Genomic DNA, 26,757 nt, shown 5'->3' with positions numbered 1-26,757 from the left:
TCAAAGTGTGTCCCGCCCTCATGAGCGAGGTGCTCCCAGCCTCCCAAGTCGGATTGAGGGCATAAACTTTACGCACAAGTTTCACTCAGAAGCACACCGACCGGGGACCCGAGGTAAGCAGCGTCATTCTTTCTAAATACAAACTCTCCAAGTCATTGAACAGAATTATGCTCTGAGCGTTGATTTCCACGGGACGTCACGGACAGATACAGAAATGTTTCGCGACGTATTGTGTCATGTGTTCTTTTTTTTTTTTTTCATGGTGAATATTAGTTCAAGAGTTAATGAAAGTCTGCTGTTTCCATGTATGTCGCGACAGTCCGGAGAATGAAATAAGCGCTTCATTCAGTGTGACGTTAAGATGATAAAGTTACCTCTGAGGCTGAGTTCTTCATCATAAATGATTTAGGTAAGGGTACGCGTCACTATAATTGAGATCTTTAAAGATCAGTGGTGAAATAATTCATTTTAGTTTTGTCGTCCTTTGTGCTTGCGCGAACTTTGAGGAATAATATGCGTTAAAACAGAGTTTGCACGTGCGTTTGGTATGTGTCACCGTGAGCATGAGGATAAAGGTCAGTTTTTTTTGCAAAGCAGTCGCCGTTTGAATTTCGTTGTAAGACTTTCCCTGCACTTACAGTCGAGCATCAACCCAAAATACCGCTTTTATTGACATTTAATAAAAGCCTTAATAGAGTCTTTATAGATACCTCCAGATTAGTTTATTGCTTAGTTCAGCAGCCTTTCACCCGTGGTCCTTTGTCTCTTTTGCATTTTCTCTGTCATCTACTTTAAAAGTTGTAAACACAGAGGCAGCTTTTGGATTTGGGTTTCAACTTTCTTTAAAGATGATGTAAGTACTGGTAAAGCACGATTGCAGTGGGCCGTGCCAGTTCAGGACTGCAAGAACTGGTAAAATGATTTTGTTCCCCCTGCACACAAAGACATCATTGATTCCCTTAATGGGGCTGCAGTGCACTATGTGTTGTTTTGTAGCTGAACTATGAGGAACAGAAACAGATGTTAGATTTTTTTTTTATGACCCGTAGAAGGTGATTACAGTGCATAAGCATCTTATGTTGTCTTGAGTGAATTCATTTCATGTTTTGCTCACATTTGACAGATTAGTGGACATGACTAACAACAAGGGTTAAACATCCAAGTATGTGTATGAACTTTTGCAGCAGGATCTCCTTTGTTCATAGAGCACGACAGGTGGGCTGTTAATGTAAAAGAAAAAGTGATTTAAGCATCCTTTGCCCTCTGTAGAAACTCCTCCTTTGGTGGGAGTTTATTCCAAGGACATGAAGTCTGGAACAAATGTGATAACAACGTAAGCTGTAGAGAGAGTACTTAAATCAGTTTGAAACATTTCTTACGTAAATGTTTACAGACAAGTTTGTCATGCAGAACAGTCTTTGGGTTAATCTCTAATTTTGAACTAAACTGCTTAGTAGGAAATGTCACAAGTCTTTTGTAACTGACACAAATACAAGCAGTGTGGAAAAAAGGGAAAAGTAAAATAAAAACACCTGGTTTCCAGTATGCTCTCTTATTTGAAGTCACATCACTTGTTTACAGGATAAGGCCTAACACACTCGGTCTTGCTGCCTTTCTCAGTCGATCTCTGTGCACAGTATGTTATTACAAATAAGAGCCCTAGAGAGCTCATCAAATTCATTTATAACTAGTGCATTGAACCTCTGCCAGCATATACAGTAGCAAGAGCACGGTTTGTTGAAACACTTTGTGCTCAAGCCACTAAGCAGCTGTTGTCAGATATGTACAGACAGATCAAACAACATTCTCACCAGATTGTAAGGATGTAGACAGCTTCATTAGAATACAGTTGATCCAGAAGAAAGTCAGATAAGCTGTTCCCTTTACGAAACATCAAACGCAGTTTTATTAAATGGTAAACTGGGATTATGTGAAGGGAGGTTTGGTCATTTCAGAATTTTGTTGGGTGTTTGTTATTGTATGTATTTCCTCCATTTAACTTTGCTGATCACCAAATTTCCATGTGCTGACAAATATAAAGCAGAGCCTTCCTCCCCTGTGGTGTCAAAGAGGTAGGTTTTGGAAAAATGTGCATTTGGCAGGGGATCAAATTAAAAAAAGGAAAGCTATTAAGTTGAAACCAAACATGTTTTCAATGATAACAGGAACATGTGATAGGAGACCAATTTTTATCAGGCTGAATATCAAAGAACTCATGTACTGTAAATATATCGTTAACCACTGTTTGCTTTCACAGGCTAAAAGACGCCAAATTCCTTCCTGTCTGGGATAAAGTCTAATGTGCAGAGACATTGGAAGAATTGAGATTTTATTAACTTTTTAAGCAAAATGAACATTCAAAGGGCAACGTTGTTTTTCTGTTTGATGATGTTGTGCGTGGACATGTGTCTAAGCCAGAGAGACTGCACAGGCGTAGACTGCCCTGCTCTGCAGAACTGCTTGGAAACAGTTCTAGAGAAAGGTGCCTGTTGCCCCAAATGCACACAAAGGGGCTGCACCTGTGAGGGCTATCAGTACTATGACTGCGTCCAAGCAGGCTTCCAGAGAGGGAAAGTCCCAGAGGGGGAATCTTACTTTGTGGATTTTGGAAGCACTGAATGCTCCTGTCCCCAGGGAGGAGGGAATATAAGCTGCCATTTTATTCCGTGCGCTGAAATCCCTCCCAACTGTATTGATGTTTTACAACCTGCAGATGGATGTCCGCAATGTAGGCGTATTGGTTGTGCCTATGGCAAGAAGAAGTATGAGGCAGGACACTCCTTTCAGGTAGACCAGTGCCGAGTTTGCCACTGTCCAAAGGAAGGTGGCAAGTTAATGTGCTCACCCATCCCTGACTGTGACCTCCATAGTGTTAATAAGCCCATGTGGGCAACAACCACTGAGAACAGCAGTCCTTTGAGAGACATTAGCAGCGGTCATGACACCCGACAAGTCAATCTTGGAGAACCATTTTCCAAGCTTGCATTGAGAAACACTCTTCCACTGTATAAGCAGGACCCACCCAGTTTTGGCTCAGAGGATTATGACTACACACTGGCAGAACCGACATCTTCCACAATTAAAAAGCTGGCCCAAAGATTGGAATCTACTACGGTACCTCCAGCTTACCCAGAGTCCAGCTCTGCTGCCATCATCTCTCATGATGACAGGAGACCTGAGCTGAGGAAAACTCCAAATGACCCAAATCCAGTGAGGAGCAGTAAGGATGAGGTCAGACAAAGCATAGGTCCAACTTCTACAGGGGTTCGTAGGAAAACATCAACTACAACCACAGAGAGAGAGACTACAGAGAACAACAGGCTACAACAGGAGGTTGGAGAAAGAGCCATGAGACGTCACAGTAACACAGACAAAGTGGTGCAGGAGATTGTAAAAGACACAGCACATACTAACCGTACCAATACAAGGGTCCGGCACTTTGGCCAGCACAAAAATGGTCAGACTGCTCATACCAGGACTCATGGAAACTCCCATTCTGTCAACCATCCACAGCAAGAAAAAGTGTCAGAGCAGCAGGGTCACCTGTTTGGCAAAGAGAAACAGGGTTCATACCCCACAGCCCAGTTCAGAGAGGAACAGGGTTCATACCCTTCAGCCCAGTTCAGAGAGGAACAGGGTTCATACCCCACAGCCCAGTTCAGAGAGGAACAGGGTAAAAGCCCCACAGCCCAGTTCAGCGAGGAACAGGGTTCATACCCCACAGCCCAGTTCAGGGAGGAACAGGGTAAAAGCCCCACAGCCCAGTTCAGAGAGGAACAGGGTAAAAGCTCCACAGCCCAGTTCAGAGAGGAACAGGGTACAAGCCCCACAGCCCAGTTCAGAGAGGAACAGGGTACAAACCCCACAGCCCAGTTCAGAGAGGAACAGGGTAAAAGCCCTACAGCCCAGTTCAGAGAGGAACAGGGTACAAACCCCACAGTCCAGTTCAGTCCCACCAGCAGAGCTCCGATCAGGCTGAGGGAGGATGGTGAGGAGCCTCAAAGACAACCTCAAACCCTCTACAACTACCAGTCTCAGCACATGAAGGAAGACACAGAAGGTAAGTCTGAAGTATGTCTGACCTTTCATAATCAACAGCACAACTCCTTTGAATGTTGACTTAAATGACTGAAAGCCATTGAATTAGAAATCTGAAATATAAAAGGTTTTGTTTCATTCAGTTTCATAATGTGATGATAAATTGACATTTAGTTCTTCCCTCACATCCTGTCTTCTTAAGTAGAATTCATATTCACTCTATTCAGGCTGGCAGAGATCCAGGAAAAAAACAATTGCTCGTGGAAAATCTGTTTTCCTGAGATAGCATTTATCTACCTAACTCATGAGGGGAACTGACTATATTTAGAACAATCTTGTTTTCATGCACTCAGGTTTAGAGAGTCATTTTTTAAATTTCTCCAAACATTTGTAAACAACAAGTAATAAGCACTGCTTTCATATTCTGATAGCCGCTGAAACTAATTTTTCTCTATACTTAGCTCCAGTGGGGAAAAAGTACACCTTTTTTGGTTTTGAGGTTTTATGTATTAGGACAAACCAAAGATAATCTGGTTCTTACCAGCTCTTTAATTGAGATTAAATGCCACCTTAGATGTAGAGCAACACATTACACTGTTTCGTTGTTAACAAAAAAATAAGCCAAAATGCTGAAGCTTACTGTTTTTATAGGTATTGAGAGGGTCAGTGACAGCCAGAAGCTGTTAATTTAATGCACTTGATAAAGCTGAGCTTTTGCCATTTGGCTGGTCTGAAGCATTCGGGTGTGTTAACACAATGCCGGGAGGAAAAACATCAGCAATGATTTTAAAGAGGCAAGCGTTGCTGCCCATTAATCTGGGAAGTGTTATATGGACATTTCCAAAAAATTTGGAGTCCATCATTCTACAATCAGATTAATCACAAGTGGAAAACATCCAAGACAGTTGACAATCATCCCAGGAGGGAACATCTCAGAAAGTTCATCCCAATGTAAGATTGTGCAATGCTCAACGAAATTTAAAAAACCCAAGACCTCAGACTTGTAGGCCTCAGTTAGCACGTTAAATGTTAAATTCATGATAGTACAATGAGACAAAGACTGAATAAGTGTGGTGTGTTTGGCAGGGTTGCAGGAGAAAGCCTCTTCTGTCTAAAAAGAACGTGGGACCACGGCTTAGGTTTGCGAAGTTTCATCTGAACAAACCACAAGACCTCTGGTACACTGTCTTTTGGATAGACAAAAGGAAGATGTTATTTTGTACATTGTTTGTATGGTGACACCAAACAGATCAGCATCCATCCAATGGCTATATTAGCAGCCATACTGCTGACACTGGGATATAAAATAAATTAAGTCGTCACAAGGATGTCTAGAAGATTATTTTGAAAAACACAATATCTGTTGTGGTTTAGTGGCACTTACATTCCCAAATATCCCTGGACATGGGCCTCAAATGTCAAGTTGATATCTCAATACATTCATGAGTTACAGCAAACAAACAAATCAAAATGACCTATTTCTATTTAAATGAATCAGCTTCGATATTGAAATGAACATATTGGATTAACATATTAAGCTCTCATGTTTCATAATCATTATGGTGTGTCATTTGTCTGACTGTTGGTCCCACAGTGTCTGACAGGATGTTGAAAATAGATTTTCATGGGAAACTGAGAAAAAAATATTAAAATATATATAGATTTTCAAACGGAACACAAACCGAGAAAAGATACACATGAAATCAGAAATCTAAATGATAAAAGATTTTTTGACTCCTAGCTAAGCCATTTTTTTGTTAGATAATTGGATATAAACCTGATTATTGCCCCACCCTATTGAATGCAGTACCTCAAGCCTTCGGTCTTGTGGTGTGGCAGGTATTTGAGACCATGTGGTAAAGTTGGATATTTCTCGAACTTATGGTTTTTGTTTATAAGGGGAAAAAAAGAAACACTAGGAGAAGATTAAGATCAAAAGCAAGAGACCTCCTGCAACATTGCTGCTTGTACCTCAAATAGACTGCCATATAATTATCCAAATTTATGCTGTAATCAAAAATGTGATATTATGTGGTCCTATAAGTGTTAAGCACAGATAAACTTCTGGCCGAGGACACAAATAAGATTTATTGTACTTTATGGTTTTAAAGCACAGTTAGTCTCTATATCAAATGCTTCCTTATGAGTGACATAAATAATGAATGAGTACAATGTCTTAGCTACACCATTTCATCTATTCTCTTGTGAAATTATCGAAGAATCTGTTTTAGGACTCTGATAACTCTTTCTTATTATTTATGTTTTCTCCAGCAAAGTGGGATCTGTAGGTACATAGTAAACCTGCTTTACAACACTATGATTTTTGTTGAGACCTGCCAAGATTTTTCTTTTCTTCTGCACTTTGCCCCTACAGGTATGTATAGTGTATGCTGAATGCATCTTTGAGGCGTTTCTGTAGGGGTGTATTACAAGAGGTATCTCTTTGGACTCATAGAGGTAAAACTGAAGAAAATAGGGTTGAAGCCTGTTTGAATGTCAGTGAGCCAATATAGAAACACAGAACCTATTTCTACATTGTCTTTAGGTAGCTAGGATAAAACCCAGATTCATTTGTAAAATGTAGCTTCATGAAGAGGTTGAAGTGAAAGTCAAAGTGAGGTTGTTTTTTTTCCTCCAGGGATAAGGAGCTCCAACTTTCAGGTCTGCAGTTTGCAGGATGGAATGACACAGAGAGTTCAATGCACTGGGCTAAAGCAAGATTTTGAGAGCAGTGACCTGTGAAAGCACAAACAGGAAAAACCAAGCTGATAAGGGCTTTGACTAATGCTATTATCAATGCTATTAGCAGAGGATGTCAAAGTTATTTGCACAGGAAGAGAGAAAGTATGTATAGCAAGCACGTGGTCTTTCTTTCTCCAAAAGAGTTGCTTTTGCTGTGGCACACGGCCATAATTTCTTTGTTTTTCTTCGGTTTATAACTCCTGCTAATTTGTCCTCTTTCTTTCCAGCCAGTTGTGTTGTGTGCTCAGATGGGGGATGGGATTGTTAAGGCATTCTGATGCTAAGCTGACCTGGTATAGGATTTCTTAGGGGTTGTACCTGTGAGCAGCATAATACCCCTGTGATGAATGAGACCGCTGTTATCGCTTGATTGCCAGACACTACTCCCTGTTCCCTCACGAGTCAGTGTGATTACCCATCTCCCACAAGGCTGTTGGTTTGCCCGTCTTCCTGGCAGTCACTTTGTTTGAAGCACACCTTCACCCATTTTCCTGCTTAAGCAACCACAAACCACCACTTTGAACTAAACTAGAAAAATGTTAGGTACAAACAAGTGGAGAAAGCACATGAGTAAAGTGTAAAAATCATCTAAGGGGAGATTAAGTAAACTAGAAAAGTCCTTGTTTTGAACAACAAAGCTGTCACAACATGTTGCATCTGGGAGTGAGTTGAGCCAATGTATAATTTTCTGTCGGGTGAAACATGTGGGTGAATTCCAGAAATGGCCATGCAAGAGTTCACTCCAACTGTACCACTGCTTTAAAGATTGGTTTGAAGATGATAGTTTACCGTGATTAATCCAGGGTGTCTTCCAGGTCATCTGCAGTAATTTTGGTCTGTCTTTCATCCTTAACATGTCCTTACTTAAAAACCACCCAATGCACATGTCGCCCATACTTATAAAAACAAAAAATAATTTCTGCTCCAGATGCAGGAAACCGCTAATAAAAGACACCACAGTACAAGTAAAATGACAACAGGACTTTGAGCAGTTCTTTTTCTCCGCCAAATACATTATAAATGAATTCTTCATCCAATGTTGTTTTATTCAGGCTGCACTGATGTATTGATTTCTACTACAGAAAGTAGCTAATCACTAATGAAACCTGAAAACCACTAATTAGGTCGGAATTTTTCTCTCATTGTTATTTTTATCTATCAGCTCCAAAATCAGGATTTGGATGGATTTCCTCTGGCAAGAAGTGAGCAATTTCCCATATTCTGGTTTGTGAACAGACCTTAGAATGCATATGGCATAATAAGGCAATGGGGAGCAGGTTCAAATTACAAGTCTGCGGCAAATGTTTTGGCAGAGGCGTGTAGCAGAATATATTTAAACCAATTTTATGTGCGAGAAAGAAAAAAAAAACAGTCTCATGCAGATGTTGCATAGCTCAGCATTCATACAAATATATGTGTTTGGGTGTGTCAAGGAAATGTGAGGCACCTTTGGGTAGCACAAGCTTTGAGTCCAGATAATTCAACACACCAATGATGACAAGTCCTTACAAGTGGTTATTAGGGTTTCACTTAGATTATTTAAGCACAAGGACAAATTCTTGGATTGGAAGTGAATATGTGAAAAGTCCTCAGGTCTTCCAACATCCAAGTGTAAGCTCAGTTAAGACTAAGTGGGCTTGCAGAAAGTGGAAAAAAGATTGATTGCACGATTACTGGCTCACAATCTCACGGAAATTAAGGCAAAAGTTGGCAATTCTTGAGAAGTGAATTGCCTGTTTTGGAAATGAGGTCATGGTGATAGCAGGAGAGCTCTCCCTGTTATGTCACAGCCAGCTGTTCTTGGACAGTTATTATGTGTTTCGAAAGACGCAGTATCTCTGTAAGTAGTCATGTTGAAGGTGGGAAGAACACTGTGTCGCCTCCCCCCAGCACAGGTCTGCGCACACACTCATGGATAAACGCACACACGCACAATGGTAGACTGACATGTTTTTAGGCTGTAATTCGGCCTCGTGGCTTTGTGTGTCCAGAACCGTTTGCATGTGCTGTTATTGACATAGTTGGTAGAGTTCTCTTTCATCCACCTGTATTGTAAATCACTGCCAAGTCCACAAAAGAAAATACACTTGAGCCTTGATTAGGGTCAACGCACCACTTTATGACATCTCCAGGCATGTAGAGAGTTGCCCTTTTTGGTTGTTATTCTAGCTCCACATTTCCAGAGTGTGTGATGTCACCAGTTTTGGATTTAGACAGAAGCAAAGCATCTGGTGTTTAGCTTGGTCTAATACACAGATATAATGACAGGCCTGGAACAGAGAGATACTCTTCAGCCACCTTTAAAGAATATCTCTAGCAACTCTGGAAGCACGGTAAATCAGGGTAGTTTAATTATTGCACCGTGAAATGGGATACGTTTCTATGCAGGCTTAATTAAAGGGACTGTCAAAGAGAAAGGAAGAGATGTGGTTAAATTAGACACTGCTTGGTTAAAACGCGTTTGTCATTGTTTTCAACTCCAGTAGCTATTTTGGAGCTGACGTAATTTCCTTTGAAAACAAAATCTTGGGAAACATGGTCATGAACTGCATGTATTGTAACAGTGTACAGGCTTTCAAGACAGACACATGGAGCAAATTTGTGTTTGTTTACAACAAGTAAGCTGATTTCACCAAGAGAAAATGAATGAGTGTCAAAAGAATGACGGTGAATAATTATGTCACTGTCTTTGGAGTTACTTTCAAACAAGTTCAAAGGGATTTCTTTGACTGTGCAGCTGGCACAGATAATGTAGTTATGTATCAAAGATTCATTGTCCCTCTCAAGGATTAGATTTTCTTATTTCTAGACCTTTGAATTATGCACACTGCTACAGTTGGTTGCTCTGCTCCAAGTAATGAGTTAGGTCTTATTATATAGGTATGTCAGGGCGAGACATTTCAGCGAAAACAAGTGGATGTTGAAGTTAAAGTGCAAAACGGACCTTAAACACTCACACGAATCTGTGTTGAGTGTCGTCTATTCAAAATTGCAGCAAGATTTCTGCTTTCCTCTCTATGACCTCTGCCCTCATTTACTGCAGCTGGCTATGCTGTGAAAGACCAATTAAATTTTTTAGGGGGTTGTGCATATATTCTTTCTTCTCTTCTGGACTTGCTAGTGGCATATCTCTAGGGACTGCTGTCAGTTGGTTCACTGACTGCTCCTCCACTTTGGTCCAATTTAAATTGCCTTGAAAACTGCAATATGGGTTGCTTTGGAAATTCAGCTCAGGCCCGTAATCGTGTAGTGCCACTATGATGTTGTAATTGTTGTTCTGAGAGAAAAGTCTCCTCAACGATTGACTGCATTATTTTTTTTTTCCATTGCTATTATTAACAACTGGAGCAGGGAGAGCAGTGTTGCTGTGTAGAAACTAATGGATACATTTAAGGAAAAAAATTTAATTATTGTTGTGAAAGGATTGAGTTAAAAAGAAAGCTGCATTTCAGGTGTCTTTCGTTGTTTTAATCGTGTATGTTCTGGCTGACAAAGAAGACACGATTGCCATGAGTTGGGTCTTGTACAGTATTCGGGGGGCCACAAATCAACACTGGAATGCACTGCCCTGTTATTGAAGGAGCACGTGTGCATTTTTTTCCCTGTAAAATGAATGATGTGCGTTTTTCTCTGTCTGCTCCTTGCCCCAATTTGAAATGAAGGGCTAATGTGTTAGCCTTTCACTCCACTCCAGCCGTGATTAACCAGGATGTCTAGAGCAATTTTACTTTGGAGGGGATTTCATACAGTTTTGGGTTTCATACTTTTCCTTGCTGATTAAAGTGAGTTCAGAGTCGAGGAGTCTGAAAAGAAAAACACACATTGTACCTGCTCTTCTTGGCATATCATCTCCACCAAGAGACCATCTCTAGGAGACAAGTGTCCCAGAAAGGATGAGATTAAGTCACATTTCAGATAACAATAACCAGATTTCACAGCATCTCACTGATGGAATGTTCAGATGGCAAGGTTTGATAATGCTATTCCAGCTGAATTCACACTGTAAACATTTTTAATGTATACATTTACATTGTTTGTGTTTGGATTTCCTTACAGTTTCTGTCAAAGAACTGGTGAAGACCTGCTGTGAGAACGGGCAGAAATGGGCTTCAGCAAATGGCCACTGCAACCACATGGAGTTAGATAGGCACTCAATTTGTTGGTGAGCCCATTATGTAACATTCATTCAATGAACATATCAACAAGGTGAATATGAGAATTAGAAAACCTACAGTAATGAATTAAGAAACTTCAAACTCTTATTGTATTTTCGTATTGTATTTTCTCCTTTGACTAACCATATTTCATTTATATTTTCTTTGGAACCCTGAATGGTCCTCGGAGTCTTGACTGGTTAATTATTAAATCATTTCAGCTACTCCTTCTAATTAAATTCCTACAAACCTGTGAACAGCGTTCATACAGCTCTGTGACAACCTACATGGGAAAAATTGTTGCTCCTGAGGCCACAGTTGCAGTCCAAACACTTCTGTAGTTGTTTCTCACGCGTGCCTTTCTCTGTCAGGACTGCCCAACAACAGTGCTGCCTTGGCTCCCTGAGAGAAAGCCAGTGCTTGGCTGGAATTAACACAGCTAGAGCAGGAAATATGTGTGGAAAGGATGACAACAGCGAATGTGGGATTGAGTCCTACAAGGCAAGTATCAGTGACCAGGTAACATGGCAAAGGGGTCAATCTTGACGTTAATCTTAAACACACCAAATTAATAGTCTGCAGTGTTTGAAAAATGTATGTTCTCTAAGGAATACCACTGTTGTGCCAATTCCCTATCCCACGACTGTATGTGATTGAGACTAAATTAGTCGGTGTATGTTAGATTTAAGGAGTCCCGCTTTCTGACTGGGACATCTTAAAAGTAGATTAGGGAAATGTGTCAAAACTCATAGACCATGGCAAAATTAGAGGGGGAATCTTGTATTTAAATTCTTTGGCCTCTCTTAAACTAGAAACAGTAGCTTTGGTGCATAGTACTTGATTGTGGCTGTCAATGAGGGCCGAATAATTGACAGGCATGGAACAGAGTCTAATTTGAATAAATGATGTTCATCCCAAAGCCACTCATCTGAGCGGTGTTGAAAGAATTATTCTGTTCAGGGGCACCTGCACTCAGCACCTTGAGACCATTTTTGACACTTCAGTGTGCTACAGTTGTTGAATATTGGTTCCCCTGTAGTTTTAGTAATATTATGCCATCGACAACCACACTATAAAATAGCAGCCTTTAGCTGTGTATTTCGCCTTGCCACTGTGCACTTGCAGTGCTGATCTAGCTTAGATCAGAGCAAGGCGTGTGCTCAAGGGAGACTTGCTTTAAACTCTACACTTTAAGTTAAATCTACCAAGATAAAAAGCCAGTAGCTCTGCCAGTTCTTTTTGCACATTGAGGCTTTTTCGCTAAGTGCTGAGAGCAGTGGGCTAATGTTCTCAAAACAGCAAAACCCCTAAAATACTGATGTTAGCTTATGACATAACACCAATCACAGCAAAGGTTGCCAGATAAGAGGAGTCAGTGTTGTATTTGAAACTTGTCACAGGCAATAATCCATAAAAGGCTATCCGAAAGTATAAAAAAGTAAGGCCAGCTGAAGCCCCTTTGCTGCTCACTTACAGTTCTTAAGGATGCTCTATACTTGTCTGATGGACTGGAAAGACATCAGAGATGGATAGACAAACATCCATCTCCATATTTTATGATTCTAGAATTACATTACAAGGACTGTTTACAACTACCAAGACCTACAAAATGTTTGAATCATTGCACATTATTGGATTTCTGGAATTTTACATTGTACAGATGTGGTTATTAATGTGCATCAGACGATGCTGAGTACAGCCAAGAATTATGGGAATATAATTTGTTTTGGAGGAATAGGAACAAACAGTGGATGTTGCTGAGGTTAAGGCATCTCTAAAGTAACCAGAACAAATCTTGTGGGGAATATAAAGCTTCTTGTGAAATCTGTATGCATGTTTTTGGCATTTTATGTGATCCCACAATATCAGTTTAATGTTAAAAAAAACAGATGATCACCAAATTTTTAGGTTTTGTCTTCTGCAAACCATAGATTTTATGCCATGAAGTTGTGCTGTTTTGCTGTAACTCTGCTTAAGTGATGCTTTTGAACATAATGTGGAAATATGACACTGTTTGTCCCTGAGATTACACTCCTCCCTAGTATGTGGATCTTCTCTAACCTTGATAGTACATGTACGTGGAGGTAAAAGCTCCATTTATGATAAACTGAGAAATGATCAACATCTAAATGAACAAAATAGGAACAAAGAAAACTATTTGCGAATTCCGGTAAAGACGGTTGGGGAGGTGAGAGAGATAAGTTGCAAATCTAAATGAGGGAGCCAGGAAAGACTAAAGTTGTGGACAATAGAAAAGGACTTACAACAACCACTTTTGCCAGAGCTATCATTATGCCCCTTTAGGCTTAACTGTGGGCACTATGATTGTCCTCAGAATTTCCTGGCAATTCTTGGCACTAGTTTAGACATTTATGATTGTTTTTTTCCGCTTGTAGTTGATTTATTTAGATAAATAGCCATTAAATGATGACCGTTGAAAACATGAATGGGATAAGATTCTAACACACATTATGGTACTCAGTGTTGAGTGTTTACAAAAAACAGCTTTTTTTGGATACTTCCCCATGTAAATCAGCCCCTCCAAAGACTTGACATGATCCAAGACTATGGGATCAAAGACTGCTTTTCGTAAACTGCAGGAGTGCTGTGGCTGCTGCTCTCTTGGTCTGCAGTTCCGCAAAGAGGGGCATCGCTGTGAAGCCCACCAATACCTGGGCTTTCACTGCCAACACATCTTTCTCTCTTGCTGTGAGGGGGAGGAGAGGAGGGGGCACACTGTCAGAGAGAGGCCTGCTCTGGACTCCACTCCACCTCCAAGAAAAGGTATTCTGAAAAAATACTCACACGCACAAATAAGCAATCTTGAAATACAGAAAGAGGAAGTGTTTTGTGGTACGATCCACTGCCAGGCGGAAGTACAGATTTAAAATAGAAGGTAATCATTTTTCTTTAAACTAACTCTGAAAAGATCCACACAACCCACTGAAAAAAACATTGTACCTAATAACTTTGTTAAGCCCACCCTCTATTCTATTCTCTTAGAGATCTAATGTCTGCCTGCCTGCTGGGCATTGAATTCAGTCCTTTTTTCTGTAAAAAAAAATGTTTTCTTGCACTGATTTGTTTAGGCTGCTGCAAGCTGAAAAACATGGCTCACATTCTGTTCATACTGAAACTGTTTTTGGAGCAGTTTCTGCCTTGTGTTCAAAAGCGACAAGGAACAATTGTTTTGGATGATAATTCGAATTTAAGATTTCATGCCAAAGATTTTGCCCACCGCATAGCTGTGTGAAACAGTATCAGAAATAAAGCTCCCATCTTTTGGTGCATTTTTTCTTTCTTGTCTCTCTGTCTTTTCATAAAAAGCCATTAAATGATGGCCGTTGAAAACTTGTATGGGATGTAAGTGATATGTGATATGTATGTGGCTGTGGTGGTGTAAAAAAGAAAAACAGCTAAAGAAATCCTCTTTGCTATTGTGTATTGTTGAAACAAGGTTTTCTTCCCTGTAATTAACTGTGTATTTAGAATGTGTTTTCCTTTATGTTCTTTTTTTGCCTGTGTGAACAGAGGGCACTGCCACAATAATTTTCCCTGTGTTGTAGTATCAGACAGCCTGTACCCTAAAGAGGCCTTCTCCATCGGTGAGGCACAGGATGGGGAGAATGCAGTGGAGGGTCCTGTTGAGATGGAAGACATGGATGAGTGCCTGATATATGAGGGCAACATCTGCCACCACAGATGCATCAACACGCCTGGCTCTTTCCAGTGTGAGTGCTTCCCCGGCTACGTGCTGCAGGAGGATGCTGTCACTTGCGCACAAGGTAAAGTGGAGGCCACCAATCTTATTTTTTATCAGACTGACATTTCCATGGACGCTAAAACACAGGAAAGCCTCTCTCTGTTCCATCTACTCTTTAAAATATGATAAATACAGCCTGCATGCCGAAAAATCAGAAACACCCATTTTTCTCTACACATTTACTCTGTATCATTTTCCTGTCCTGGTTGAGTTCCTTCCTGTCTGCAAAGTCCGATACAGCCTAATAATAATTATGCTATTCTTGCACTGACATCCTTTTCCTGGATCTGACACACAATTCTGCCATTGTCAAAAAAGCATCTCAGCTCTGTTTCTCATTTTTTGTTTGTCATTTCTGCTCTTGTTTCTTGTTCAAGCTTAATCTTAGAATCTGCTCAGATGTACAGTTAAGGGGTATTTTCAGGTAATCCTATGCAACGAGCCAGACTTTAATCAACAGTGGCTTTTGCCAACACAAGCCTGTCTGAACAGGATACTAATGCCAGAGTTCTAAGCAAATTACAGTGAGGTATGGAGCACACTAATAAAACCAAATGTATGTCTGCAGGCAACAGTTTTTCCTGTCTCACATCCATTGCTATAACAACTTACATCCGTAGCCACTAGCCTCATATGAGCGGATGAAAACGTAGGTATTGCACAAGTCTGTAACTAACTGCTGAACATGATGGAGAGGTGGAATTGGTGATTACAGTGCAATTCATTGCTCCTGTGCTGACATTATTCATGTTCGTGCAGAGATGGTGGATGAAGAGAACAGACTGAAGGAGGCTGACAGAGTGCCGATTGAGTCCACCTCACCACTTCCGCCTCCCTTCCAGCCGGCTGTCTCACTCAACCCCTGTGAAGGTTAGACATGCAGCTTAATCAGGGGAGATTCGTATGTCTTCATTAGGGTAGAGCATGAATTTTGCAGTAGCTTAATGTGTTTAAAGGGGAGCACAGGCTGCCACAGACTGACATATTGTTATTTCAAGCTCACCCTTTCCATGAAATGTAACTGTGCTGCAAATGTCAGACAGAAAGAGCATTTTGGATCAGACACCTCATTCTCATGTCATAATCTGATGTTGCTCTTGTTTGGTCACCATGACACCAGGGTGGAGGTCCCCTTCACTCTGGTCCAAAAGAAAGAAATAAAGTATGACCAGGTCAGGGATCAACCTGGAAAAATTAAATGAGCAAAGTAATAAATACGGTCATGTCTCCCACACTGAGCTGCAAAGCTCTTCTCTGTTTCTGTGTGAATAGTACTGTGTGAAGCATTAGTACAGAATATTTTGTCTGACCTGACTATGCAGTATTATTTACAGGTAACAGCATCTGTGAGCAACAGTGCGCCCCTGTGGACGGACAGCCACAGTGCTCGTGTTCGCAAGGATTCTCACTTCGAAATGATGGACGCTCTTGTGAAGGTAAGGTACTCAAACCTTGTGATAATTCAGAAAAAAAAATGGGTTTTCTTACATCACAGTTTGATTGCATGTGGAAATTTTGTGCAGTGACAGAAGTGAACAATGGGCACTCAAATTTCAGCCGTCTTCCTAGTTTTCTTTTCCAGGCAGAGGAATTTGGTTCCAGCTGAAGAGACTTTTCTTGGCGAGACAGTCTGCTACTGATTTGTCTTCTTTCATTCATCAGTGCCTCTAGATTCGCAGTGCAGATACAGCTCTAATCCCTTGTGGAAGAAGTTTTCATCTTGTTCCTGAACTGAGTCTATACCAGAGGGATTATCCCAACTATCCATGCATTGTCATCATGATACATCTCACCGACTGCATACCATAGATACCCATTATTTTCCACTCAGAATGGTGGTGGACTGTGTGTTTCATCATTAGGACAATCAGCTACTGCACTGTGTCTAAGCTGTCTCTCAGGGGATATATAAATAAGTTGAGTCGTAACCACTCATCTGTCTCCAGCTTGGCAGCAGCAAACTGTGGCAGCAGCTACACAGAGAGTCACTCAGCATGGTTACAAATTTATCATTGTGTGGATGCTTTTCCCAGTGCCCACATTCCTAATCTCTCATCAAGAAGAGGGCCCGACCTGTCCGTTTAATCTGTTTTTAACCACTGACTGTCACACACACAGACCATGCAGTACTTGATGTTTATTGTACTTCTTGTTATCTGCTTTCTCTAAATCCGTTCTCCCAACCTCATCATCTGTGCACTTCTCGTTGTTTATACCGTCTCTTCACACTCACACGTTTGTCTCGATTCTTTTCTCCAGACATAAATGAGTGTTTGTCTGCACGTGCCTGCCAGTTCAATGAGCGCTGCACGAATACCGAAGGGAGTTATGTCTGTCAGAGACTGATCACCTGCCCCCCCGGATACCAGATCAACAATGACTTTTGTGAAGGTACTTTACACCTTATCAACAGTGAGCAGCATCAAGGTTTTTTTTTTTACCTCCACCTACCGTGAATGCAGAACTGAAAGGAGTGAAACATATTGACGTATGTTTTAGAATGTGAAAAAAGTGCGTTGCTCAGGAGCAATCACTTTTACCACCACTGAGACTTAAGTATAGAAAGTTAGATATTTTGAAAATTCTTCCCATCCTATAACTATCTACTTACATATTGAAGCAAAAAGAAGAGCAAATAATTGAATATCTTACTCTTACTTTTCTCATTTTATTTGTTTTGCGTTAACTCTATGAGGACCTGCCTGGCTTGTCTTTGTGGGTGGTGCCCAACTTTGGCATGTAATCGTAAACCTCCCAATACGTCTCATTATTTCCATGCACCAAAAACTGGGTCTGCTTAGAGGCCCCTTTCATAAAGCTGCAGCGGTGCTCCGGAAGCAGGGCTGTGAGGGCTGTTAGCCACTTTAGATGGGTTTATATGGCTCAGGCACACAGACACATCTACACTTCAAGTGCATGTTCAGTCTTTTAACAAGTGAACTATCTTTAATTGTCAGCCTCCAAACAGCTGTCACTTTAAACCACTGATAAAAGTGGGGAGTGCAAAAAAATACATTGTGCAGTTCAAATTATCCAAAAGGTTTGGATGCTATGTGAAAAAATTAACAGAAATATGACACAGTGATCTGATAGTCCATTTAACCCTCAATGTAATTGTAACGAGGTTAATGGAAAGATATGAAGTGTTGCATCTGAGATTTTATTTATTTTTTTTAATTTGATGCCATAGAAACGGTTCAAGAAAGTTGGGACAAGGGCATATTTACGACTGTGTTATATCAACTCTAAAACTGTAGTTTAGACTTGAAAGAATTGTTTTCCTACTCTTGCTTTATATGGAATGTTTAGTTGCACAACCATTCAAAGTCTGATTTGGCATTCTATTGCTGAAGTATGCAAGGCAATCAGTGAAAAAGATGTAATCTGGATAGCAATTCTCTAATATATTGTTCAGCACTAATGGTCAAAGTAACCACTGCTTTTTTAACCCGGAGGATGGAGCATCTATGATTTTCAAAAAGAATTTCACCTTCACCTCATTCCATCTTAAATGAGCTTGAACACAGAGAAAACTAGGTCTAGATTCTAAGTAGTTTCTTTCTTCGGTTTGTTTGAGTGTTAGTTCGTATTCAGAATGCAGCGCTGAATTATGCTCACTGACAATGTTTGTTTTTTTTCGGAATGAAAGCGATTCTATTACATAGTCATGAGTGGTTTTAATCAAGTGCTACCTGAGGTTCTCAAAACATTTCAGCTTTAGTTTTCAACCTTGTTCTTTGCATCCACCGATTTCTCTGGATTCTCTGAATATTTAAAGGTATTATGTAAGTGGGACTGTTTTAACTTTTAGCCTCCTCACCGAAGGACTTCCATATACCTGATCATTTTACAGACCTGCTTCCAGATAACTTAGTTAACTGTAAGATATACAGTATCACTAGGATGGGTTTTTTTCACAGGTCTTTTGATACCCCTCTCCCATCTTTTTAGAAAAATGCAACTGACAATAAATAAAAAAACAAGCTGTCAGATTTTAAGTAATAAAAGACTCATGGAAAGTATCTAACCTAAAGAAGAGACAGATTGAAAGTAAGGCCAGGATCTGACCATAAACAAAAATGACATATCCATTGGAAAGTAATACTAGACTATAAACAGGTATTTGATTCAATTAGCCAGCTAAAACCAAGGACTGATCTTGTTGAAAATTATCACAAAGTTAACGAAGAGATGGTGGGAGGAATTTTTAAGAAAAGACGAGAAGTCTGCAATGAGAATCGGACTGAACATAGACTCAGTTTTGATGTAGGTCTGCTGCACTGAAACTACAGAAGCTCAATAACTTAAAAAGAAAAAAAAAGTGCTTTTTACTTCATCGAATGCACATTCTTATCATATTGTTACAAATGGGCTATGCCATATACATATATCATCTAAGTATAAAAAGATTTGATCAAAAATATTACTTTATTATCAAGATTGGTGATATAAAAAGGAAACGAAAAGGCAGAAAAGTGAAAGATACTGCTCATACTCACCCTCCTGTCCTCAGATTTATTTGCATGAATCCCAGTTATGACTCTATGAAAATAATCATTGACCAAATGTTTTGGTCTGAAGGAACTGTGGGATGGAATTATCTTCTTTTCTTTCATAAAGAATGGTCCAATGTTTCCTGTTCCAAAGGAGAAAACAAAAGAAGAATTAACGCCCCATTCATTCCTTCGGAGGATTTGACAAGCTCCGATAATGGTTGCCACTGAGATAATTCTGGGTCATTTCACTCTGTTAGGAGCCTTCCTTTAAAAAAAAAAAAAGGGGGGGAAAAACAAAACAAAACATTACGCTCAACCCAATGTGAGAAATAAGATCAGGAAACTAAAAGGAACAGAGTTCACAACTGATAATCAAAATAGATTTTTTTCCACTAACATTAACACTCCTCATTTTTCCAGGTATAGTCCACAGTTTCTATTTACATCAACCGAAGCCAGTGAGGAGATCATAGCAAAAACATGTTTGTGATTATTTATATAAAACATCCCCTTTATGTTCAACATAGTGGTTATAATATTATATATATTATTTCCACATTGTAGGTGTGGAAATAAAAGGAGTGAAACAAGAAAAATAACTCTCAGTCTAAGGGGCTGAATTCTCATCAGCAAGTGGAGACTTTTACGTTTTTGGTTTGTTAAGTTCCTTCCTTACTGGGAAGGCAGTCACAGCCAATCCTTCAAACATTTATCCTACCTCCCGGTTTTTCTCTCTCTTTCTTCATCGGTGTCAGGCTCACTCAGCTACTCACGGGCTCTGCCAGGTTTGTGTCAGACGCAAGATGCTCAATCACTATCTCCTGTTTAGAGACCTATCCTATAACCGCAGGGCTGCCAGCCAGAGCTGGTTTGGGCCTCTTTACAGCAATTACAGTGGCAAAGCCCTGCAAACGGGCTTGAAAACTTAAGATATTTGAGTCTAAGTCCCACACAAACACACTATATTGGATTGCATTTTGTGAGTCTTTTGAGCTTTTTATCCCCCCCCCCCCCCAGGTTCTGTTCATACTGCAGTAACAGATGTTAAGAGCTGATTGACAGGAGGGAAAATCCCCCAGCTGGCAAGTGGTAGAGAGCACTGAGGGAGCGTACTGCATTGATCGCTGTCTCTTTGCACAGGAAGGATGCTTGTGACTTTTGTTGTTTTGTTTCATAAATTTTCTTAATCTAATTAGTCTAATAAGATGTCATTCTGGTTTGATTAATAAATATAATGTTTCGTAAGCTGCCATAACTGCAGTAAAAGTTAAATGTGCAATCTGCCATGTAACCACAGTGCCATCCAGTGTGAAAATGTGGCATTGCATACGTGCGTCAGTCACAACTGTGAATTTCTGCTAAATGCTTCTTGATTTGGAATTTTGTCTTCTTCCAACAGACATCAATGAGTGCGAGCAGAGAACCCATAACTGTGAAGTCGGCTTTGATTGTGTGAACACAGAGGGTTCATTCAGATGCAGGCCCAAGCTTCGCTGTCCTGTAGGCTTTGGCCAGGACACACAAGGCAACTGTGTAGGTAAGAAGAAACATGTAGGTGCTGGGTGTGTTCTGTTGCTCATCGATGTAACATTTAGAAAAAAAGATACGAAAGTAACAAGATTTAAAAGTGAGTTTTACGTTATGTATCACAGCCATTTTTTTTCCCCTGATTGTCCCATTTCTTTTTGTAATTGGGCCTTTCTTCAAATGACATTTTAAGATCCCATCCTCGATACTTTACAGGTAATTACAGATTTTTAGCTTTTCAAATATGTTTATTGAGTAATTTTCTGTGTCCAGACTAATTGCAATAGTAACCTGTCTTTTTGTTATTGACTTAGAGATGGGAGTATGAAGGTTTTCATTTATTAAAAAAGAAGAAATTAATCAATTAAAAAAAACAAAAAAACGATCTAGTTTAATCTGTACTACATGCACTGATGAAACAAAGAGATTGCTGCATTGTATTTACATCCCACAACAAGAAATGTTTAGAGATCCTTATCTTGTTCCCAAACATAGGGAGAACAAGTGCAGAAATTTCCCAACGGATGAATCATTGTCTGAGAAGATGCACGGTTGTACACCATGTATATGAATCAGAAGAGCTGCAGTGACAGAGGGGTTAAATGCCACACAGACAGGAGATCAGAGAAGTTGCTGTTAGGGGTTGCAAAGGGGTGGATAAAAGCCAATCCTCTGTCCTTCTCCAGTACAAACTGATGCTGTGGAATTAGCCCCCAGGGGCAGGAACTGGAGCATGTTGAGGCAGCCGACGCCACTATAGTGTTGGAGAAATGCTCTGAGAAATGACAAAATGTAGAAAATGTCAGACACACACACACACACACACAACAAAGTTATCCAGGGGAATGCAACCGTGTGATGTGTGCTTGCTTTGATATCACAACACAGTGTGGCTAAAGAGATGCCCTCTGGTCTCTCATGCCTTCTCTTTGAGACTGTGGGGCTTTCCTCCTCTTATAGCTTTGTTCATCTTTATCTCACTCTCTATGTGTCTCTCCATAATAGACATTGATGAGTGTGGTGCTCTGACCCAGCCTTGCAGTCCAGGTTATAACTGCGTCAACACAGCAGGATCCTACATGTGCAACAGAAGGATAGTATGTGGCCGGGGCTATCACGCCAGTCCCGATGGATCCAGATGTGATGGTAAGATTCGTAACAACACATCAAGCATATGTAAGCAGATTTGATTTGCAGACTCAGTGTCAGTGTCTGCTGTAGATGTCTATTAGGCAACAGAGGTTTGAGTTTATCTCACTCACAAAGTAATTATAAGAATAAAGAAGTGCAGAATTATTTGTTAAACAAACTAGATAGGACATCAAATAGTAGAAACTGACAAAAAAAATAATCATATGTGATGACTCAAATAGTTCACAGTGATGGGAGCTGGATGTCTTTGCTATCACCTCACTGATTTCATGTGGCTCCTCTAGATGTCAATGAATGTGAGGGCAACCTCCATCAATGTGGAGAGGGCCAGCTCTGTCAAAATTTGCCTGGCTCCTATCGTTGTGAGTGCCAGACAGGCTACCAGTATGACTCATTCAGGAGGATGTGTGTAGGTGAGTTGGACATCATATTTGGTCATCTGTGGCGGAACGCTTGCTGAGTTGCGAAAGATAATTTGATCTTTTTGGTTTTGCCCTCTTACTCTGGTGTCCTACCCATTCCATTGCTTTTCACTTCTTTTTCACTCCAATGCACTATTCATTTTCTTTGTCTGCCTCCTCTAGTCCTGCTTATTATTCAGTGGCAGACAGGGCTGCTGCTATTTCCCAGTAGCCACCGTGCTACCGATCACGTCTCCTGCCCTGCTGCTGCTGCCACTGCTTGTGATTCACTGTGTTGTGTTGTGACTCTCATAATAATGGACTCCACACAAGTGTTTAGACTATAAGCAGACAGATGGTCCCCTCACATCGTACTCACGTTGACACACACGCACGCACACTTGCACAGGCTTGCACATGTACACAGTAGTGCAGGACAATAAACCTGCACCCACTTGCTTGCACACATGCACTTGCACACATGGGTGCAAACACACAAATGAAAAAATACCCCTACCCATGTATGATGATGATTCTGCTTCTTCTTACTAGATGTAAACGAGTGTTGGCGCTACCCAGGCCGTCTGTGTGCCCAGATCTGCGAGAACACCCCAGGCTCCTACGAGTGCTCGTGCACCTCTGGTTTCCGCTTATCTGCTGATGGCAAGAACTGTGAAGGTGTGTTTGTGCGAATGTCAGTCGGAATGGGTGTGTGTGTGTGCATGTTGATTCATGTTTTTGTGAATTTGTGTGTGGAAATATGCGTGTGTGTGTGTGCGTTTGCATCAGACTTGTGTGTGTTCACAAACCATGCAGCTTTCAAGGCAGAGCTCATATTGGATGTATGATCTGATGTATTAGTGTATCTTACTATTTATCATGCCATGCCTTCAAGCTGGAACCAGTAAAGGCATAATTGGCTTAATAACGACATCTTGTTTATGTGTCAGGATTGAAACATTGAATATTCTTTGATCAAGTGAATTGTGACAGTAATGAGCTCTAACCTCTAATCTCCAGATGTGAATGAGTGTCTGGCCAGCCCATGCAGTCAGGAATGTGCCAACATCTATGGTTCCTACCAGTGCTATTGCAGAAAGGGCTACCACCTCAGGGAGGATGGTCACACCTGTGAAGGTGAGGCACGTTCTATTGAATACTGAAAACATCGCTTTCATGCCATATTTAAGTCAGATTCACACAGTTTATCCTCTTTGTCATCCAGACATCGACGAGTGCTCCCAGACCATTGGCCACCTGTGTACCTACAAGTGTGTGAATGTTCCAGGCAGTTATCAGTGTGCCTGTCCTGAATACGGATACACCATGTCTCCAAATGGACGATCTTGCAGAGGTGATGAATGAGTATGCCCAGCCAAACACAAGTGCTGCAGCTCCTCCTGAGGGAGTGTGCCTCATCGCACTAATATTTGATTCCAAAAATTGCTCAACACCCATTTAACTCTTCATAGATTGTGCAGTAATGGTCCTGCTCAAATAGGTATAATTAGTAGCCTTATATCGGTGTAGTAATTACACGCTCTATAAAACTTTATTGGCTCAAAAATCTTGTGTTGCTAATTAGATTTTCTTTTTTTTCTTTTCTTTTCCTTTTTTTAAAATTCTTTTTACATGAACAGTCCTTTTCTACATATTTCCACCATCCTGTGAATAACACCAGACAGTAAAACAGACCTTGTGAATTCCTTTTGTTTTAGATATTGATGAGTGTGCCACTGGGGCCCAAAACTGCTCTATAGCTGAGACCTGCTACAACATCCAAGGAGGGTACCGCTGCCTTTCTCTGAGCTGTCCACCGAACTATAACAAAGTGTCCAACACGTAAGTTCTAACAGCTTTTTAAAACAGGAGATACGTAAGTATTTGTTTTTTTTACAAAGTCTTAATGAAATGTCTGTGATATGTCTTAAATTTACAGCTCTTTTCTTTGCAACTAGTTTTAAGAGAAGTGAACAGCTCAATCCCACTTCACTCCTCTATTCCGCTGTTAAAACTGTCCCACAGCGTCGAGCTACCATTGAAAGGGAAATGTGGACAGAAATTACACTTCCTAACCCTTGAAGTACACAGAGCACACAGAACCTTTCATAGGAGCTCATACAACAAACATGCTCAGTGTACCACACACCAATCTATCAGAAGAATACTTGACAGGCAGTTTTATTCCCAAATGCTTCAGCTTCGCACATTTTCAACCACAGCCTGGTGGTTTTTATTCCTCTCTTAGGCACAATCTCATTATGTCTCATGTAATAAACTGACCCAGGTTGGTGAAACACTGCAGATAAGAAGGCTGAAGTCACAAACCAGCCGGGAGATCAATACTCTAAAAATCCCATAGTATTTCCTCCATCACATATCAGCTTCATAAGCCCTGCGCTTCACTGTCTGTCCATTCCTCTGCTTATGTGAGAAACTGTTGCTTACATGGGCTAGGCTTTGCTCAAAATTGTTTTTGTAATGGCAGAAGAAAAATTGGAAATTAAATTTCCATCTTCCAACAAAAAAATGAAGAACAGCTATTAGAAGCTGGATTTCCTAGTCATCATTAGACAAACTACAGGTAGCATTACTAGCTCATTTCTCTCTTAAGTTAAGTGCACTATATAACTGCTGATGAGATTTGTCATTTTTAGAAGGACAAAAACAAAATAAATCTTGTTTTCTTTCTTAACCAGATGAAGGGGGTTAAAAGTAGATAATTTCTCGTAAATTTCCGTCTGATGGTATCAGCTAGTTGAAGGATCTGCTTTATTGAAGTGTATTCTTTATTTTTGCCTCATCAGTATTTCTGTAGATATTATATTATGTGTTTTTCTCTTTACCTTTTGCACTAGTAATGCATAGGAACGTCATTTCTATGATTATGTATTTGTAGTATGATGCTTTTCTGTTTTTATCATTCTCTTAGTGTCCAACCTTCACTATAGTACAATTAATCCTGTCTCCCCTGACTTCTGCAGCATTGTTTAAAGGTGCTTTGAAAGTGAGGTTTCCCTTCCTGTGTCATTTGTAGGCGCTGTGAGCGGGTCAGCTGTCCCAACCACCTGGAGTGTCAAAACTCTCCTCTGAGAATCACCTACTACTACCTCAGCTTCCAATCCAACATCGTCATCCCCGCTCAGATCTTCCGCATCGGACCCTCTCCCGCTTACTCCGGAGATAATGTCATTGTGACTGTCACGCAGGGAAACGAGGAAAACTACTTTAGCACTAGGAAGCTGAATGCCTACACGGGTGCTGTGTACTTACAGCGACAGGTTGAGGGTCCAAAGGATTTCCAAATCACCGTAGAGATGAAGCTTTGGAGACAGGGGTCATTTACCACTTTCCAGGCCAAGATCTACGTCTTCATCACAGCCAACTCACTCTAACAGCTATTGTTGTGCTGTGACCAGTATGGACCCGAGCACGAGGACTTCTCCTGTCACTATTTAACAATGCCACTGTCTGTTGTGATGAGTTTGAACAGTTAATCCTGCTCTCATTAGCCGACGCTAATATTAAAACATTGCTGTAAGAGAAATGGAGAAGCTGACTGCTTTCTGTCACTTCGTGTTGTTACTGTAATTGCATGGGAAACATGTAATACGTTGGTTGAACACATTCCATATTTCCAAAAAGTATTTGATAAGAATCCAATTAATATTTTTTTTCTTTATTGACAATCAATGGTGGCACAAAAATGTAACTTTCTGACATAACTAGATGTACGTAAAACATGAAAAATTACAGCAAGCAATTAGCTTTTACATATCGGTGTTTCCGATCATCCTGTTATCAGATTTGTAGTATGATTCCTTGGATGAAATCAGTTTTCTACAACTATATGTCTGACTGCCTTTAACCTGTGCTGCTTTTTTGTTGTTGTCTTTGAAGTATTTTAGGAACTTATTTAATGTTACTCCATTTGTGTGGTGCATTTTGTGTCCTTTAATGATATTATGGATGGATGTATCTTATTTTTATGCTGGAGTCAAATAGCAATAAAGTATTTTAGTAACGTATTTAAAGAAAGGACTGTTTTGGTGAGTGCTTGATAACTGTGTTTTCATGGGTGTTTGATGATAGAATACTTCCTAATCCTTCTTACCTGACACTCTCATGTTACATTTAATTAGGTACCAGCATTATCTTATACTCTATATATTCCGAAGTTGTTAAGATAAATAGGCTTTTTCTTGTTGCGCCATGTCACACAGTAAATCTCCATGCTATTACTCACATACCTTCTCACAGTCTGCTGATAAGCTCAACGTGATCTTCATCACACTGCTCACCATGTGCATACATTTAATTTGGCTCTTAGAAGTAATGATTAATGGTCATAGTATAGTGTTTTGAATTATAAGTATAATTATTGCTGTCTTTTTAGATAAATGTCTGCGATATAGTAGCTCAACAGGACATAATCTAACACTTCCACCTACAGGATAAATTAAGTATTACACCTTCAAATCAGC

At 40.3% G+C, this 26,757-nt stretch overlaps 1 protein-coding gene across 1 annotated transcript; it reads left to right on the top strand.

Moving 5' to 3' along the window:
- The first annotated feature begins 16 nt into the window (after window positions 1-16).
- LOC142389774 (fibulin-2-like) lies at window positions 17-26,294 on the top strand. The gene is made up of 17 exons (XM_075474855.1): window positions 17-113; window positions 2,258-4,060; window positions 10,837-10,942; window positions 11,306-11,435; window positions 13,535-13,718; window positions 14,501-14,719; window positions 15,457-15,567; window positions 16,032-16,133; window positions 16,957-17,088; window positions 20,593-20,730; window positions 21,726-21,866; window positions 22,157-22,285; window positions 22,826-22,951; window positions 23,294-23,410; window positions 23,499-23,627; window positions 23,992-24,115; window positions 25,311-26,294. Exons 2-17 carry the CDS (start codon window positions 2,350-2,352, stop codon window positions 25,666-25,668), a joined length of 3,957 nt encoding a protein of 1,318 aa, XP_075330970.1. The 5' UTR covers window positions 17-113; window positions 2,258-2,349; the 3' UTR covers window positions 25,669-26,294.
- Window positions 26,295-26,757: the final 463 nt, after the last annotated feature.

This window comes from Odontesthes bonariensis, chromosome 10 (genome assembly GCF_027942865.1).
Source record: "Odontesthes bonariensis isolate fOdoBon6 chromosome 10, fOdoBon6.hap1, whole genome shotgun sequence".
Taxonomy (NCBI): Eukaryota; Metazoa; Chordata; class Actinopteri; order Atheriniformes; family Atherinopsidae; genus Odontesthes; species Odontesthes bonariensis.
Note: the sequence above shows the minus strand (reverse complement) of the source record. Positions and strands in the feature narration are given on the sequence as shown.